General features: G+C 45.3%; 2 protein-coding genes across 8 annotated transcripts in view; one reads left to right on the top strand and one right to left on the bottom strand.

The window, feature by feature from the left end:
- The window catches only part of arhgap21b (Rho GTPase activating protein 21b), a 45,372-nt gene extending 40,572 nt beyond the window's left edge, over positions 1-4,800 (top strand). For 4 of the 5 annotated variants that reach the window (XM_026998292.2, XM_035536094.1, XM_035536091.1 and 1 more), the window contains 2 exons: positions 1,403-1,434; positions 1,781-4,800. In XM_026998292.2, the coding sequence (XP_026854093.2) occupies positions 1,403-1,434; positions 1,781-3,313 (1,565 nt within the window). In that variant the 3' untranslated portion in view covers positions 3,314-4,800. The remainder of the gene's footprint in view (positions 1-1,402; positions 1,435-1,780) is intronic. The other variant, XM_035536093.1, reaches the window with a different exon arrangement.
- A 340-nt stretch (positions 4,801-5,140) lies between these two features.
- dpp6b (dipeptidyl-peptidase 6b) overlaps positions 5,141-18,067 on the bottom strand; it is a 100,400-nt gene continuing 87,473 nt past the window's right edge. For all 3 annotated transcript variants that reach the window (XM_026998353.2, XM_026998351.2, XM_026998352.2), the window contains exons 9-26: positions 17,462-17,616; positions 16,454-16,551; positions 16,111-16,237; positions 15,317-15,355; positions 14,947-15,054; positions 14,731-14,822; positions 14,504-14,551; positions 14,305-14,417; positions 11,574-11,627; positions 10,502-10,600; positions 10,333-10,402; positions 9,360-9,554; positions 8,802-8,856; positions 7,307-7,424; positions 7,143-7,201; positions 6,983-7,055; positions 6,787-6,860; positions 5,141-6,574 (exon numbers count right to left, since the gene is read on the bottom strand). In XM_026998353.2, coding sequence (XP_026854154.2) covers positions 6,425-6,574; positions 6,787-6,860; positions 6,983-7,055; positions 7,143-7,201; positions 7,307-7,424; positions 8,802-8,856; positions 9,360-9,554; positions 10,333-10,402; positions 10,502-10,600; positions 11,574-11,627; positions 14,305-14,417; positions 14,504-14,551; positions 14,731-14,822; positions 14,947-15,054; positions 15,317-15,355; positions 16,111-16,237; positions 16,454-16,551; positions 17,462-17,616 — 1,727 coding nt within the window. In that variant the 3' untranslated portion in view covers positions 5,141-6,424. The remainder of the gene's footprint in view (positions 6,575-6,786; positions 6,861-6,982; positions 7,056-7,142; positions 7,202-7,306; positions 7,425-8,801; positions 8,857-9,359; positions 9,555-10,332; positions 10,403-10,501; positions 10,601-11,573; positions 11,628-14,304; positions 14,418-14,503; positions 14,552-14,730; positions 14,823-14,946; positions 15,055-15,316; positions 15,356-16,110; positions 16,238-16,453; positions 16,552-17,461; positions 17,617-18,067) is intronic.

Genomic DNA, 18,067 nt, shown 5'->3' with positions numbered 1-18,067 from the left:
CCATTAGCTCCTGTAATATTTGCCCCTTGTCGTTCACCCCCAAAATCTTCCAGAGCTTTGGCTATTCTCTGTGATCACATTTGGACGCTACACCAGATCCTTGATGCTGTTAAATACAGACATGGTCTACAGTGCAGTTTCTTTTTACAGGATATACTTTGTCATATGTACAGCTATCAGCTTAGATTCAGTCAATATACAGCTCTCATGCCTTAAAGGAATGGTACAACAAAGTCAAATGTGTTTACCACCTACCTCAAATCTAATCCATCAAAGAAGTCATCTTTGAGTCTGATATTTCCATGTGTTTTGCACTGAGTCTACTAACCTATTGTAGCCAGCAATTACTGAAAGCCATTTCATCTTACATTTTCAGAAATACAAGCCCAAATATTCATATGCTTGATAGATGCCACATTAAGATGTTTGTCCAGAATTGCTGCCTCCATAGTTACACTGCTTAGCTCTGGAGTAGTTTGTATCCATTTTTATAGATATAAGTAAGTCACACTAGATCCTAAACAACATTGGAAAGTCTGTTACATTACTTGAGATCAGTGAAGATGTGTAAAGATGTGGACATGTAAGATGATGATTTTGGGGTGAAATGGCTAGCTACATTAGCCTTGCAGGTCCAGGGCAAAATTAATAGCGCAAACACTGAAGGACCGCTATGTCATGGCAGATCTGCTGCATCTAGGTGAACATTAACATTTCTTTGCTGAACCATTCCATTAAGGCCCCACCACATTAAACTAGCATAAAGACATAAGTGTTTAGTGTAATAGGAATATGGTCAGAGCGTGCGACGCACTCCAGGATAGCAGAGGTGTACGCTCCCTCAGCACCCACGTACTACAGCATACACTCGGCTACACTACTAGATAGTAAAACACAAGTGCTTCTGATGAAACCTCCCACCCGCTTACTCTGTACCTGTGCAGATGTTTTATCTTTGCCTTAGTGGTGTCTCTGAGTTGGGAAAGAATGCCTTTGAAAAGGCTGTGTGCGCGCGCGTCTGTGTGTGATATCCGACTGAACCTTTGACATGCCGTCTGTGAGAACGTGTGCATGAGCTGCTTCCTGTCTTGGTGCAGCTGCCGGGTTCATCCTCCTGGCGGCTCTCTTGTTCCTCACCCGCCCTGCCCCCGAGCCCCCTCTTCATCTCGCTGTTCCTCCGTGTGTGATGGCTTTACTGCGTCGCCTATGTCTTTCCAATCTTCTCATCTGTTTGTGCTGTTCTTGTGCTGAAAGGTTCATGGTGTGGTTTTGTTTTTTGTTTTTGTTTGTTTTTGTTTTTTCCTGTTCCAGTTTTTGTGGGTTTTGTCCCACTTTCACCCTTTCGTTGGAAAATGCACTTATGTCGTTTTTGTTTTTGTTTGTTTACCCTTGCCATCATTAGATTCAACCGCCAGTGACTCTGCCAAATCAAAGGTGAGTAGGCTGTTCTAATATATTAACTCAAAGATCATAAGCAGTTCTGTAGTTCATCAAAACTCCTCAGTATATCTTCACATTTTTGCCCATTCCTATTGCCTTCAGAAAATCTATTTCTTTATGCAAATCATACTGCTACTCTAAGTTCATGCAAGGTTATGCTCATATTAAAGCATGTCTTAAATGGAAGGTATTTGTTGCTATGGCAAAGACAGCTGCAAAAATGCCACTAGACAACCTCAGATTATAGAAGAAAAGAAATCCCAGGGTATTTTTTAGGGAGTATTTTCTGGCCTTCCAATGTAACATGCTGTTTTTGGCTTCTGTGCTGTTGCCTCTGCAGCAGGGCTACTGGCCTTGTAAGGAGCAGAATAGCACAGATCTAGTGCGCGCCTCCATCTTTGTCAATCGCAAGCGCAAAAAAACCAACAAGCCTCAGCCTAGCAGCTCAGACGACGACCTGGACGCCGTCTTTTCCAAGAAGGAGCTTCAGGAGGAGAGCGACCCGAACTGGCCCGCCGACGACCAAACTGACGAAGCCGAGAGCGAGGTCGGTGTTGGCAGTCCCCACCAAAGGCCCGAGGAAGGGGAGCCGGGAAAGAGGCTCGTGACCGCTCCAAGGGATCAGGAGCGGCAAGAGCTCCTGCCCCAGCAGTCCGTGCAGAGCATCAAACGCAGTAAGTCCCCCAGGCTGAACTACAACACGCAGATGGCTCGGCAGAACTCTTTCTCGGACCCCATTTCCAACTTTGACGAAGGCTGTGTCTCAGACCTGGGCACACTGAACAGCACCAGCTCCCAGGCGTCAGTCCCTAGAGCTAGGCAGGGCAGGACCATGGGCCCCTGGTCAGAGGGCACCGGGGCAGGGGCAGGTCTGGGGGCCGAGGTCTGCTCCATCACCTCCGACTATTCCACCACCTCCTCCATGACGTTCTTGACTGGAGTCGAGTCGAGCGTCCTGAGCCCGGAGGTCCGTTCGGTGGCGGAGAGCCGGGGCGACGAGGCAGACGACGAGAGAAGCGAGCTAGTCAGCGAGGGCAGGCACGTAGAGACGGACAGCGAGAGCGACCTGTCCATGTTCACCGTGAGCCGAGAGGGCGGGCAGGTCGAGGAGAGCAGCCAACCGGATGGTAGCACCACGCCTCTGCCAGACGGCCCCGGCATCCTCCCCTGCCACCGCATCGTCGCGGGCGATACACTCGCCCGTAAGAGAGGGAGCCGCCACAAGACGGACAGCGAGTCCTCGGCTGACGGCGCCCTCGCAGACGAGCCTGGCAGGCCGTGCAGGGTGCTGGACATGGACAAGCCGACCAGTAGCCCACGGCTGGCCCGTAGCGAATCGGAGCGCACTGAGGCCACCTGGCGGCTCAAGATCACCGACCGGCTGAAGTGCCGCCTCCGCACCTCTGCCGACGACATGTTCGGCGTGGGCTCGCAGCGCACCAGGTCCCCAGAGTCGCGCAGCAAACGCAAGACCAACATCCGCCGTCGTCACACCATGGGCGGCCAGCGGGACTTTGCCGAACTGTCCGTCGTGTGCGGCTGGCCGGCCCGCGGCACGGAGCTCTCCGCCGTGGACCGCCTGAAGCCCAGGTGCGGCTCACAAGACTTTTCCATCACGGAGTGGATCGCCCGCGAGCGCCATCGCACCAGCAACCCTGAAGTGAGCCTGGCCACCGCAGAACCACCCACCGCCCAGGGCCTGGAGCTGGGCTCCACCCTCGCACCCTCCTGCTCCAATCCGACACACGTGCTCAACGGAGACGCGCCGCCAGCGGCCTCTCAGAGCAGGAGCCTCAGCTTGGCGTCCGACGCCCACCCACATAAACTCTCCGGCAGCCAAGTGGTGCGCTCCCGTTTCTATCAGTATCTGTGAGAGAGGGCCCGGTGATCTGCCTGGTTGAATGCCCGAGACAGTAGGCGTGTGTTTGTAGGGTACTCGCCGTGGGTTGTGAGCTGTGTGAGCGTTTGCGACTGGGTGCCTTTGCAATCACTATCTTGGAGGGTGATTTTTATACACGGGAAGCAAAGGAAAATGCCGGGGAGCACGCCAGTTTGACAGCTGTCAGGGTGAGTCGAGTGACATTTTTCTCGCTCACTCCCACTGACTTCCAGGGTCTTTTCCTCCCTCCAGTGAAATGACTCACTGACACAGGGTCTCTGTTTAGACCTGGTGAACCACCAGTATTGCTGAAAGACTTTCTGTTCCACTCGAATTAGGCTACGAGAGGGTCATGTTGGAAAGTCAACGTGAAATGGAGAGAGAGAGAGAGAGAGAGAGCGCCAAAATGGCAATGTTCTCAGAGGGATGACATGACGAGGCAGGTCATAGCAGGGCTGAACGTGATGTTGAAGAGAAAAGACTGTAGTGTCAAAGTATTGCTAAAGACTTTTTTTTGTTGTTGTTGAAAGCGTAAGGTGGTCTCAATCATGATTGGTCCTCCTATAACCAAAATGAAGAATGTATCTTATCTGCTTGCTGTAATACTTACAAAAAAAGCATAGTTGTACATGTTCTCATTTGTAAGTGTACATAGCCCCCTTTCCCCCTCTGTACTTGAAATGTTTTGCTTCCCCCCACTGGCTGTTTCTGGACCTGTTTTATGGACCGCTTTGTGCGCTGTGATGTGGGATAGTGTTTATTTTTACGATGAAAAGAACTCAATTGATTTCACACCGATCTGAAGGCGTGCCAAACACCTCTCTGATGCAACATCCTGCGAGTCCTATGTATTCTTACCATCAGTTCATGCAAAAAAAAAGAGGTTTTAAGAAAATATAAAAAAGTTGGGATAAGGCTGGGATACGTGACTGGACAAGGGGAGCTCTATGGTCCTGTGTCAATGAGTGTCCCATATCTTTCTTATTCACTAACGTACTGTGAAAGGTCAAGAGATTCCTAGTTCACCTCAGTGGCTTTCCAGGCCTAACAGATGGGGGAGGGGTGGGGGTCACACAAGCTTCCTTTCCATAGGCATTCCACTTTGGTCTTAACATGTTTTTTACCATTTTAATTTCATTTTCTCAATTGGTATTTTTAACCTGACTTGAATTTTAAATATTCCTGTAAAAATAACTTAAATGTACATATCTATTCCTTCTTTTAGCATCTTTCCTCACGTTCATTACTTTAGTTTCTTCTGCAAGTATTGTATGATACTAGCATGTAGATAGGGGACCGGCCAGGGCAAGAGGACTTGACCATGCTCATCTCTTGAGGGGGGACATGGATCTCCCTTCTCTGTGTGTTGGGGGGCGAAACATATGCTTCCTCGACTGTTTGTATCATGCTGTGTCCACTCCAGCAAGTGGAGGTATTTTCAAAACACTGGAAAAATAAAATGTTATATGTCTAACAAAGAACCGCCGCATGAGATTTCTGGCGTCCTGCTTTGCTCATCATCTGCCTATGATTACTTCATGGATAATCTTAACACAAATGAACCCTTCCTACGCACAGCCCCCAGTATGGGGATTCTGATGTCTAAAAAAATAACCGTGTCAGTTTTTACCTTTCTGAACATCAGCATTTATGCAATAAATCCTGTCTAGTAGACTTGATCATTTTTCGCCTTTAGATGGCACAATAGCGTCACTGTGAGAGTACACGGGTATGCCTGGGCATTTTCTCCCTCCGTACAAGAAAAAACTGCCTACGTGGTACTCCGTGAACATGAAACACACACAAAAAAAAAAGAAAATAAAAAAGTTTTGAAAATGCTTTATGTACAAGTCACAAACAGTAGGGACCGAAACAGTTTTGTAATTTATACATTTGTACATCTGCAGACGAGACGGCACATTACATGGAACCACATGGGCATATTTAAGCCGTCAGAGGTTACAACACTTAGATACTTAATAACAAAAAACAATCTGCATTTTACTTGCTAGCATGCCGAATTAAAACAACTTGGTCTGTACAAAATGTGCCTCAAGGACCTTTTTGGACATAAACACGACCATTATATGAAATATAATGGCTATTGTATGAGCTGTACCTGATGACGTAAGCTACACCATTAATACAGGTTTGAAATTCACTATTACTCTATAGCCAAAATGACCAGAATACTAGCAAGTTTGTACAAGATGCTGTTGACAGGGTTCTGTTATGGTTCCTAACTTTCTATCCTTTCTCAATGTAAAAATTATTTCTATGTTAAACATATTTGTTTCTTTTTGTGTGGACAGCCCATCTTATACAGCTTTACTTAGTAAGGCACAGTGACTAAAATAACCTAGGCTTCCATGTCCCCAGCTTTAGGAACTAATCAGAGCAATGTTTAAAATCACATTGATTTCTAAACTGACCCATTCACAAATGACCAGTATACAGTGTTATGGGCCATTTATTACTAAATATCAATTTAAAGCTACTGTACTGTAACAAATACTTGACTTAACAGGATGATTCACATTATTAAATGAGACGGACAAACGAAGAAACAGTTTGAGAATATCTTTTAGATCCAAATAAGGGCCCTTATTAAGCTCAGAAGTTGAATGCAACACGTTAAAAACTAACAAGGTGGTGTTAAGTAACCAGTATTCTTAAATAGCTATTTGCACTCTTTCCTCTGCCTTTTCCACTGACCTAAATCTTGTGCTATTGTCCTCTCTTAGAAGATTACATAATCGGTGCATGGTTTGAGAAGCCGTGCACGGAAGAGTTGCAGAGGGTAGCTGTGATGCTACTGGCTTGGTCCACACGAGGGCGCTCAACATCCAGGGGTGGGGGGTGGCGGGGCTTCATCCGAGGGGAGAGGAAGAAGAAATGTCCCATTTGCCTCTTCAGCTCACTTGTGCTGCTTTCTTGCTCTCACCTGTCCTGGTAGCCAGTCAGAGGCGAAGGGGTCTGATCCATGCACGTGTTCAGGAGAACCCAATCTTGTTGGAGATGACGATGCAGGTTGTGGAGGGGAGGGGGGACAGTTTGCATATCCAGGGGTAAGCTGGCCTGTGCTCAGCTCTGAGGGGTGGAGTCTTAACCGTCATCCTCGTTCTCCTGCTCCAGCTCCTCCTGTGTCACAATCTCGGGCGGTCTGAAGCACGCCTCGAAAAAATTGATGATCGACTGACTCAGGTGCAGCTGGGCCTTCTTGGAGTGCAGGAAGTGGCCTTCGTCTGGGTAGATCTGGGTAGAAGGCCAGAAAACAAACAAACAAAAAAAAAAAACTGAACAGCTTCCTGTGCCCAGTACAACACCGAACAATGATGGCCTTCAGAACAATTACTCATGAAAACCATGCCACCTCAGTCAGAGGTTATAAATGTAAAGCAATTGTCAGCATGTACAAGTCATTCAGAAAGTGCAGACAACCCTGCTGGTAATTATACAGCATTTACCTGTAATGTGTAATTGGCCTTTTTATTTATTAAATGGCTTATAAATTTTGCAGTGTGCTGGAAATGGACTTTCTCTGGGGGAAGACAGAGATCAGCATTAATCTTAATGCTTCTGGGTTGCTTATAAATTTATATATATATTGTGTAAGTTACTAAATTTACACATAAAAAGAAACAAAAACTTTAAATATATTACCATCAGCTGTAGGATGAATAATTAAGAACTTCTTATCGTCTAGTAGGCTTGTCCGACGTACTAAGCTTGACATCTAGTGAACAAAATGATGTGAATCGGTGTAGCTTTTAGAAGCACTGAGCACTGATGTGTTTTTATGTAGAGGATGAATTGCAGTTACCTCATACACTCTCTGACTGGACTGAGGAATTCCTAAATATCGCTCGGAGAAAGATGAGGCTGTAAGAGTTTACGAGACATTGGGTTAGAAATACGGTCACTGCCATTGGGTTTATATCTGACTGTAAGGCACAGAGTAAGTTAATTTGTGTTCAGTGATGATACCGTATAGATTGAAATCGGTGATGGGAGAGACGGCGACTCCGCATTTGAATTTGAAGTTGTATTTGAACAGAGCTTCTTCAGAATTTAAAAGAAGGCTGGCAAGGTATCCCCCATACACCTGCATCAGAAAGTCACACAGTTTAATGTGAAACAACTAAAGTAGGTCAATTCCTTAAACATAGAATTAGACCCTTGGTCTGTATGTCAGCTCTTAACCCCTAAAAAAAATATTCTACAAAGCAGTATTAATTTGCAGAATTAACTTTGAATTAAATCGAATCCAAGCCTCTGGTAAATTGTTATTTTATATTCAGAGCTGACAGCATCTTGAAGTAAACATCATCAAGTCAGTCTGCCTGCCACTAATTAATTTCCATGGACAGCACCAAGATTCCTGCCGTTATCCTGGAGCACCTGCCAGGGCCGAGAGCCAAACGCGAGCAACCTGCTCTTCCGCTTTAGGTTTATTTTAAACTCTGCCCTTCTGCTGGCCTAGTTTGAGTTCATTTCTCCAATCTTAAGTTCAGCCTCCAGACTGAGCTCAATAATTCATGCGCAGGCATTTCTGGAACGTCGCAAGTGCTCCAGACTTCACAGACCGCTTCCTTTCTAGCCAGCCTTCTTGAACAGCTCACTCCATCTTTGCATGAAGACAGAGCGACGCCTCGTCTTTTGGCAGCGAAAGCTCGGGAGAGATGAGCTACGGCGATCCACACGTTCAAGCCGGACACTTTTTTTTGCTGTTTGGAAACAGCCTCGTTTTCCAGAACTCTGCAGTGGTATTACTGGATGTGGCTCTTGGAGGGGTTTGGTTTGTTCCTCATCTTTCCCTGCACTTGTTTTTCGTAGGTCCAAGCGTTTATAGTGGATCCAACTTCTGCACTGCTTCACTCCTATATATTTTTTTGGGGGGGGGGGGTACTTATGTGTCGCCATATTGGGTTTGTTACTGATAAGCAGATACATTCAAATAAACATGCACCAACATGGAACAGATTTTAAATATTGTCTGTTTATGATGTAAGCAGGGTACATTTGTTTGGATTGAATCCAGCACTCTACTGTATATAGGAAAGCCTAATGTTGTGCTAATTAATTTTTCATTCTGTGAGCTGGACAGCTGACAAATAGAGAGCAGTATAGTAATATCTTTTGGTCAGTGCGATAGCAAGAGTTTAAAGTAAAACACGAAGCAGTGCTGACTCAGTGTATGTAAGAGCAAGCTAGAGATACCTAGTGCACATAGTGAGAGAGCCCATAGGGGGATAGAGAGCGTGAAGAGCTACTGCAGTGAGCTCCTATACCCCAGTACAGCCCTTTCTAAGGACACAGGCTTTTTCTGCAGCTTGGAACGATGCAAACGCACTCTCAGGGAGGGAGAGAGTGAGTGAGTGAGCGCATGCATAAGGGGCATTTGTGTTGCCACTGGTCCCTGAGGTTCATTCAGGACCAGAATATCAGTCTAATCAACTCTGGTTAAGGACATTCAACTTACCCTCCCATAGACGCCAATTCTTGTTTTGTCAATATATGTCTCCTTAGATATAATGCTGCAAGAAAAAAATAAAAAGACAAGATTTTCAATTTAAAAAGTAGATTTATCTGCAAATGTGTCACTATGTCCTGTATGTAATTATTTTGTATGTACTAAATGTTGATTCCAGTGCCATGTCGCAGTAGAGATCAGTTTTCCTCGTTTAATATACTTATACTTGATTAACCATCTTGTGTGTACATCTGGCCATTTTTAATGACTGGGCCACGAGTATCAGCATTATACCTAAATGAGAATAACACAAGAAGTGCCAATGTGGTATGAATGTGGTTAAAATATCAGCATACAATCTAAATACAAGTTACATGAAAGGGCCAGGTGTAAAATATCTCTCTGTACAACTTGACACGCATTGCATTACTTAAATAAAGGATAAATCTTATCAAAGAGCTTTTGAAATTCTTTTGAAATTCCAGTGTTCTTATTACTGTTAGTTTCAGCAACAAATAAGCGTGTGGCATGTGAGCTAATCTTGTCAGCACATCTGCGAGTTCCAACCTCAATGCCTCCAGCTGGTCTAACTCCTCCAGGATTCCAAGTTTCCTCTTGATGCGGTGGAGCAGGTTAGTGCCCTGAAATCCACTGCCCCGGCCGTCGAAACGCATGACGATCGTGCTGTAGGAGCTCACCAGAACCGTGGCCCAGTCCACTTGGAACTGCTCCGTCACTGTCTGACCACCAGGGGTGCCGTCCCTGCCATAGGCATGCCCGTACACACACACACACACACACACACACACACACACACACACACACACACACACACACACACAGAGACAGGATCAGTTTACAGAACAACTAGTCAAAAACAAAGTATTGTACCTGTATGTGCCACTATATAATGCTACACACTCACTGGTATAAATACACTCATCGCCACGTCCCAGCTCATGTGTTTGTCTCTGCTGAGACAAAGCACTATTTCTCCACTGCCGAAACTGATGATTAATGAGACCAAATGATGTGGCCAGGGTTTCGCACTAGTTCAGCTGCTGTTATGCAGTCGCACACGCTAGGGACAGTGGGCTGCTCTCATACCAGGCTGGCTGTGCGGTAGGAAGACTGTTCCTAAAACAGCAGCTGCTCTGGACAGGAGCCAGATAGCTCAGACCGCCCACTGCTCTGCCCTAATTAGAAGTAACATGGAGGGTGAGTGCCAGTTCAAGTTTCCTTTTTGGTTTTTGTTTGTTTGTTTTTTTATGTTTTATAACAGTGGTGTTTTCCTGCTTGGGTAGGCAGTGTGGCTGGTCGTAGCAAGTGACTGGCCTGCCCTAGCTGTTGCAAGTCTTGTGCATCCAACCTCCTGTTATTACATTTTAAATGCCACTATTTTAGCTGACACACACAGCTTCCTGTCTGCTTTGATTGAGAGCATACTTTCAAAGTGCCCAACAAATCAAATCTCCCAAATTTCCAATTCTATCCTATATTTCATCTTGATTCGGTGTCTAATTGTTGGACTGGAACTTACACAAGAAGGAGTAAAGGGTACTGGGCTGTGTCTATGAACCCCGCTGGCTTTAGGATCTGGATGTTCAGGGCTGCAGAGAGGGGGGGGTGCACGGTGAGCGTGTGGCTGGCGTATCACAGTCGCAACCTTTAACAAATGTCTACGGCCAGAGGAGGTGGTGACTACCCACGGTATTCGTCGATGGTGATGGTTCGGTACTCCACCCTGGGCATCTGCATGGAGCTCACTGTGATGTTCAGCAGAGCATTGGTCTCCACATCCAGCAGCTCTGAACACAGGGGGGTGATGGAGGCATTACAGAGGGCACTCGTTAAGCCTACGTCCTGTTACTTTCTGCATGACAATGCAAATGGAATGCAAACATGTTAATACATGCCCCTCAGCACAGCGTCTCTAAACAGTCTCTAATTGAAGGTCTTTTAGCTTGCACTTTGGTGGTGTATGTTGTCTTCTTAAAAACACTAAAGGCGTATTTTTCAGGTTCAGCTCCCAATCCAGTATAGTTTAGTCCAGTTTTAGTTATAGCTATATTTACTTATATAGAGCTTTTAGCATCAGACCTTGCAGGGGCCAGAAGTGATATAAGGAAGAAAACATGGGAGAACCACACTGAAAGGGAACTCGTCCTCAATTAGGCAACATTAGATACCAGCAAACAAGGATATGTGAATAGAATAATAGAATATCTTTTATATTATGTACAATTTGTTGATGAAAGCAGTGTTGACTGACTCAGTCACTCTCCTTTGTTTGTGTGTGTGTGTGTGTGTGTGTGTGTGTGTGTGTTCTGATGCAATCAGCTTTCAAATCCTGGCTCCTGTTTTCCTCAAGGGAAAATCTAGTTACCGTGACAACCATATCTTGGTATTCCAATGTTCCCTTTCGACTGATTAGTGGAGATGACGCCTAATGGCCCTTCTGCAGCCTGCTGTCATCCCCGTTACTCTGAAACACCATGGCGGCGCGACTGCTCGCCTCACAGGATGACATCCTCGTCTTAGCACAGAAAGGTATTTAATATTTGCTAGGCGCGAACACTCGCCGACTTCACGGCCAAAGGCTTATCTGGTGGCTTGTATGCTAAACTCCATCTGGCTCCACTGTCTTCTGCGCGTCACAGGACGCGGAACTCTTGGTTGGCGGCGCACGGCTTCGGAGAACAAGACTCCAGGCGGAGCACGTCAGTGTTGTAAACTGACGTTCTGGCACAAGCGTGTGGGCGGGCAGCATGGGAAACTCACTTTGATAGAGCCGGTCCTGAGTGCTGTAGACAGCTGTGTAGGGCACATCAGGACCTGGAAGTACAGGAGGATGTGATTAGGATCCAGACAGTGCACTTATCGTATGCTTCAAAATACTGTTAATGGTAGTAAACAAAAGCTCCCTACTTCCAAAGATTAAGCTAACATTCCTACTTCAGGCTGTCAGTCTTTGCACATCTTTACACATTCCGTGGAAGTACAATAAAAGTTCACATGGACAGGAAATGCAATTCAAATTTAAATTTGAAGGGCAGGAAATGCAATAAAAGTTCAGGGATGGCGCTCGAAACTGTTCTGTTCCATCTGTCACCGAGAACGCTGGGCTGTGTAGGAAAACCTGCCGCCCTTGCTTAGGTGGAAGGGGGCTGGTGTCTGGGTCCGTGCTAAGCATTGTTATGATTGTTACGACGCCTTCGGTTAACGACCTAAATGTCAGGTGGCCTGCGTGAGCCACCTAGCCTGCTAAGCAGATCGGCAACCATGGCAACCAGGCCTTGCCAGTCAAAGAACGTGGCGGCAATAAAGCAATGATTAATGCGCTCGGAGAAAGGCAGCAGCAACAGGGCTGGAAGGGTGTGGAGCTGTGGCGCCCGTGAAACGATACGTCTCCCTTCACTGCGTCTGTCCGGCTTCATTGAACATCTACTCACTCTCTACAGGGTTTTTCCACTAAAGGCAGATGAGGAGCGAGGTTATTTTTCGAGGCCGCCATGGGTAAACAACAGCTTACAAAGTGTTTTTAAGAGCCAAGAATAAAACGGGCAAAAAAAAAGACGCATTAACAGGAATAAGAGCCTCAGTGTCTGAGAGCAACACTGTGATAACCCGACAGTTGTTTTATCTTTTAGCATCGAGGAACAGAACCCTTCAGGAACATTCTTATTTTTCACAAGAAGGAGCCTCATAAATCATTTTCAGGTTCTGAAATGTCCCATTTATTGTTTATAAGCTATCAGACCCTCCTATTTTACTTGATGACAGGTGTCGGCAACTTAATTTGGCTTTCTAAAAATCTGATGTGTTTAAAATAGGCTTTCTAACACAAGTACCTTTTCAGAGCTCTTTTAGTTTGGCTCTATCACCACATGACTGGCTTAGTCAGGTTGGAGTACAGAGTAGTTTACATCTAAACATGACAAGTCAGAGGTTCTTAATCCAATCCTTGGTGTACCACCGATCCTTCTATATCCTGGTTCAGGTGCAGGATAACAAAACAAAAACATGGACTGATTGAGGGACTGCAGACTGGAATAAGGGCAGTAGGAGCTCAATACAACAAAAGTTAGTACACCTTTCATTCATTACTGAGATTCAGTACTTTAAGTCCATCTTTATTTTTGATGATGGACTCAGTCCTCCTCAGCATGGAGGATACTAAGGTTGGACACATTTCAGGAGAGATGTTCTCCCAGGCCTTTTTTTCCCCCAGCTACTCTTTGGTGGAGGGGTGGTGTTGCCCTACCTTTCATTTTCAAATTCCCCAAAGGGGTTTTGTTAGATTCGAGTCAGGCGGTATACTGGGGCAGGCGATAGTTTACTTTTTTCTTCTTTAGAACCTCTTGTGTGATTTTGGTAGAGAGCTTTGGATTACTATCATGCTGCCACATTCCTCTGCTACCAAGTTTCTGGTGACTGAGAGTCATCTGGTCAGCCAGTATTTTTGCTACATCCACAGTCATTCATGATACCATCTATAAATGTCATCTCCCCAACATCTTTTGCACTCCATATCCTGTCACGCCGCCCTCCGTGCCTCACTGTCAGGACTGTACATTCACAGTGGTAGTCCTGGCCACGTTTATGCCAAACATACTGGACACCATCTAAGCCGAACAAATTTATCTCGGTCTCAGTCTGAATGTGAATGTGTCCCTGGGATTCATCAGGCTTCTTACCATGTTTGTATTTCTCATAGTTTTGTGCAGAAGAGCAAAAACGAGGATTTTCTTTCTTGGATGCTGTCCAGAGGCCGTTTTTATGCAATGTCTTTCACGCTGTCTGAACTGTCACAGAAACTCTGATTTTCATTGATAGCCTCTGTGCTAAGCACTTGCTCCTCTGTTTTTCAGAGCTAGACTGCATGTAGCAGTAGCACCCTATCTGCGGCATCATTTCAATAGGGACGACCTCTACTAGTTTCAGTTAGTGGTATTATAGCTCACTTTTGTTTCTAATAATTTTTAATTGATGACAGATCTTCCTGTATCCTTTTCTTTGTGAAGTTTCACATTCAGATTTTTCGACACCTCTGGCAGTAATTTTCCATGTGAAGCCATGATGCAGACATGCATATAGATACAGACCACATGTCCAAAATTGAGAAAGCTTTGTTGTTCAAAGGTCATTTAATAACATGTTTCTGGAATTAGGCTAATTGTTAACAGGTTTCCTAACTTGTATGTCAGTGATGACAATCATAATCACGTTTGTGAAGAGTTTCTACATCGGGTCTAGCAACACTTTGCCATGAAACTGCTTCACAGAAATCCTGGTCTAGAGATCTAATGCACAAGTTGAGTGTAACTGTGGCAAGAACAAATTCTTTTGGAGAACCCGTCCTCTGTGTGACACCAGGTAGCATATTTTTTATTTAGCTCGTATAATAACTACAGCATAATGACTTTGAGGTCAATGGAGGTTAGGGCAAAGGTACCAACATAAACAGGACGTTAAGTGAGAGGGCCCTCGTGAGCGAGTATAGACTGCTGACCTTTGCACTCGAGAAGGAAGTTGTGTGTACTGGGGCTGAACGCGCCGCTGACGTAGCCACAGTCGGAGTCGCAGGACAGGCAGCGTCTGTTGAAGGAGCCTGTGGTCGAGGCACTGAAAGACAGCACGTCATGATCACTTTCTTCACACGGACGCCATCCGGCACAAGCCCCGGTAAAGCGTTCGGGCGGTACCTGTACCTGTACAGATGGCGCCGCTTTGGATCGTCTTCCGTGCTCAGGAAGTATCTGCAAAGCGATCATAGTGCGTCAGAAAAGGCTTTAAAGTGCACCAACATTTGCATTTCAGTTTCCCTAACAGTAATTGTCATTATAGAAAGACGTGAACATGTTCTGTTCGCTCTTCTGAGAAACTAGCCTTAAGCATTGTGACCGTGTGCTGGTATGTGTCTGCAGCAGATGCTTACACCAGCTGGGACATCTCGTCATAGGCCAAAACTTCTGTGACATCCCAGTTGCCTGAAGTCAAGGACTGCAGCGTGTCGGAACTGCTGTTGGGCTACCACAGACAGACGGGAGAACATGACACAGGGGACATGACTTTCACCAGGCTGCAAAGCTCCGCATACAGGTGGAGGATGGCTTCAGGTGGTGTGGGTGTGGGTGTGGGAGAGCCAGCTCACCTGAGAGGTGGACATGGAGATGTGGAAGAACTTGCCCAAGCCACCCTGCGGCACTGCTCGGGTGAAGAAGAACCTGAGGCCGTCCCGTGAGAAAAGCGGCGCTTCATTCTGTACGGAGAGGGTGTGCGCGCAGATGTGTGTGTGTGTGTGTGTGTGTGTGTGTGTGTGTGTGTGTGCATTACAGAGACAAGGTGAGAGAACAGGGTGAGTGTATAGCACCGCACTCACAGTCCATAACATTCTGAATGTCTGAATCAGAGAACACGCCTCCACTCCAAACCCACACGCGGCGAGGCTCTCCGAGTGGCATCTGTCTCCACGCAGAGATGAAAGCTCTTGACGTGTGACTAAGACGATGCGTCTGACTCACCTGTCTGTGGAGCCAGCTCTCGCTCTCGTCCTCGTGTTTCTGAAAGCACAGCGGAACGTTAACGGCTCACGCCTTTCCCCGTCTCTCTCTCTCGTGTTTGTGATTGTGTGTGTACTGTGCAGCTCAGCCTGGCCCTGCTTGTGTGGCTCATTTTAGGCCTTTTCACAGCAAACTGGGTCTGTTACAGCTGCGTCTCTCTGATCTGCTCACACTCCTTAGCAAAGGTTAGTAATAAGAGGCAAGCAAATTAAAATATTAGCAGGGATGCTATTCTCCCTGAATACACACCAGTGTTCTAATTAAGCTGAATGAATATGGTAATGTGGTATTGATTTAGTGGAGGCACAGATGGGTCCTGCCACTGGGACTATTAACACCACTGGGGAGAGAGCGAGAGAGAGGTAGAGCAGGAGCAGAGACAGTCTAGGTATATTGTGAGTAACATCCAGGCATTGCAAGCTTCCATTGTGCTAGTAAGCTAAATTTACTGGGCACTGTGAAGAATAGCGCACATAGACTTCACTACTACCATACTACCACTTTTCATATAAAAATTTTACCAAATGTGCGTGCGCATGCGCACACACACACACACACACACACACACACACACACACACACACACACACACATATATATATATATATATATATGAGAGACAGACAGACAGACAGAGACAGAGAGAGAGACAGACAGACAGACAGACAGAGAGAGAGAGAGAGAGAGAGAGAGAGAGAGAGAGAGAGAGAGAGAGAGAGAGAGAGAGAGAGAGAGAGAGAGACAGACTGACTCACTTTGGTGCAGATTCCTGTGGTGGCTTCACACAGGGTGAGGATGGAGTTATTCTGTGCCCGGTTTAGCCAGTTCACAGCCAGCTTGGTGCTAGTAGCCCATTTTACCATGGTTACGTAGTACTCTTTCCTAAAAGAGGGCCATGCTTTATATCTACATGTATCATTTCACATTAATTCAGTTGGGTAGGTTTAGAGAATTCCTATTTCCATGCATTAGCTCTTACATGTTTTGACAAAAAGCCATTGTCTGCTTTACTGAGCACTACACCTTAAATCAATGCTGTCGTTATCGGCTTAATTAGAAAGCCCAGTGAAACTGAGATCTAGTGTGATGACTACCCACCCGATCCTGGGGTCCTCAGGTTTTTTCATCCTGACTGTGTGCAAGGGGCCATTGAGACTCACCACTGACAGGGAGACATCGGGGTTCTCTGTGCCGGCCTGCAAAAACAAGCAAAGTGATGTGTAGTGTTTGTTTCTGTCCATGCTTCTGGTAATTCGTTAAACTTTTAAAAGTTTTGTGTGTTTTTGTATATTTGCATGGGTCTTCATGACTACTTAAAAGAATAGGAATTGTGTTTAAAAGAGCATCAGTTTAATTTTGTGACTGCCCTTTTAAGATTTTGAAAACATAGCCAAAATGTGCAGGAATAACATAACCTGAATCAGAATCCTCTGACCCTTTTGCTTAATAATGACTGCATTTGTGTTAATTGGATCAGCATGCTGTGGTGTGCCCCAAAGGAAAATTTTGAGGTCATGTTTTTGTTTTGTTTTACAAATCTGATATGGCTTTGTCAGTAGTGTTATGTGATTGAAAATGGTTTATGGGACAAAATATCAGCGATACCATCAGTGTGACATATATTTTTTTTGTCTTTTTTAGTTAGTGAGATACAAAATTGAAAAATTTAAGTTTGAAAAAATAATTGCAATTCACTACAACAGGTGTTAAGCTTATTCCTAAAACATCAAATAAAATAAGTCAGCACTCAGTGCATTTTAAAGTTGTGTTTAAAACTATTAATAATCCACATCTCATAAATGGGAAAACCGAGTCTTCAGGAATTCCAACAATGCTGCTCTAGAGAATCTGCTATTGCTCCTCCAAGCCTGCGCGCGTTAGACGTAAGCTGCAGGTGTGCAGAGCTGCCTTTGGTGTTTGCGGTTAGGGAACCTTGTTTGGTTAGACACATGTTTAAAAAAAAAAACAAAAGAAAAACACGCTATGTGCACCCTTCAGCTAGCATGAAGCCAGAAAGCTGTACAAGCCAATATGACTTTAACTCCTGTGGGGATTATTAGCACTAGCACAGGTTCTGGGAGCAGAGAGCAAGCACACAGGCCTTACTTTTGGGTAGCGGTACTCCTGACTGCGTGGGTACAGACTGCCAGTGAACATGGGCATCTCCATGCTGGGTACTAGGGTGTCATTGATGGTGGCATATGCCAGCCTGAGGCCATCTGGTGACCACCAGTGAGCAGTGTAACTCCGGAAAATCTCCTCTGCAACAAAGCCGGTCAGTAGAAACATTAGTTTACAAGGTGTTTAAGTCTGAGAGAAGCACTGGGAGAAATGACATTCATTATGCATTAATATGTATAATGGCATCCAATATACATTAATATGATTTTAAATAGAACTTGTGGAAGAGCTGTCAGACATTACTAGGCTTGAGCTGTAGTGTAAATTCCGGAAAACGATTATAATCTCCAGAATGATGGCAGTTAATGATATTATCATCTTGAAATTTAGTTACAAACTGTTACAAAGCCACAAATATTTTCTGTCACGTGACCATTTTCTTGTATCTGTTGCATCTTCGTGGAAATACAGCAGAGAACTAAAAGAGAGCGAATCTTAATTCCGGGCGAAAAATGCTGTGTTAAAGAAAAAAAGTTGATTCATATTGTTCTCCAGTAGACTGACTGCAGACTGCTTTAGACACACAAATAT

This window comes from Electrophorus electricus, chromosome 18 (genome assembly GCF_013358815.1).
Source record: "Electrophorus electricus isolate fEleEle1 chromosome 18, fEleEle1.pri, whole genome shotgun sequence".
NCBI lineage: Eukaryota > Metazoa > Chordata > Actinopteri > Gymnotiformes > Gymnotidae > Electrophorus > Electrophorus electricus.
This window is presented reverse-complemented; position numbering and strand designations above follow the sequence as displayed.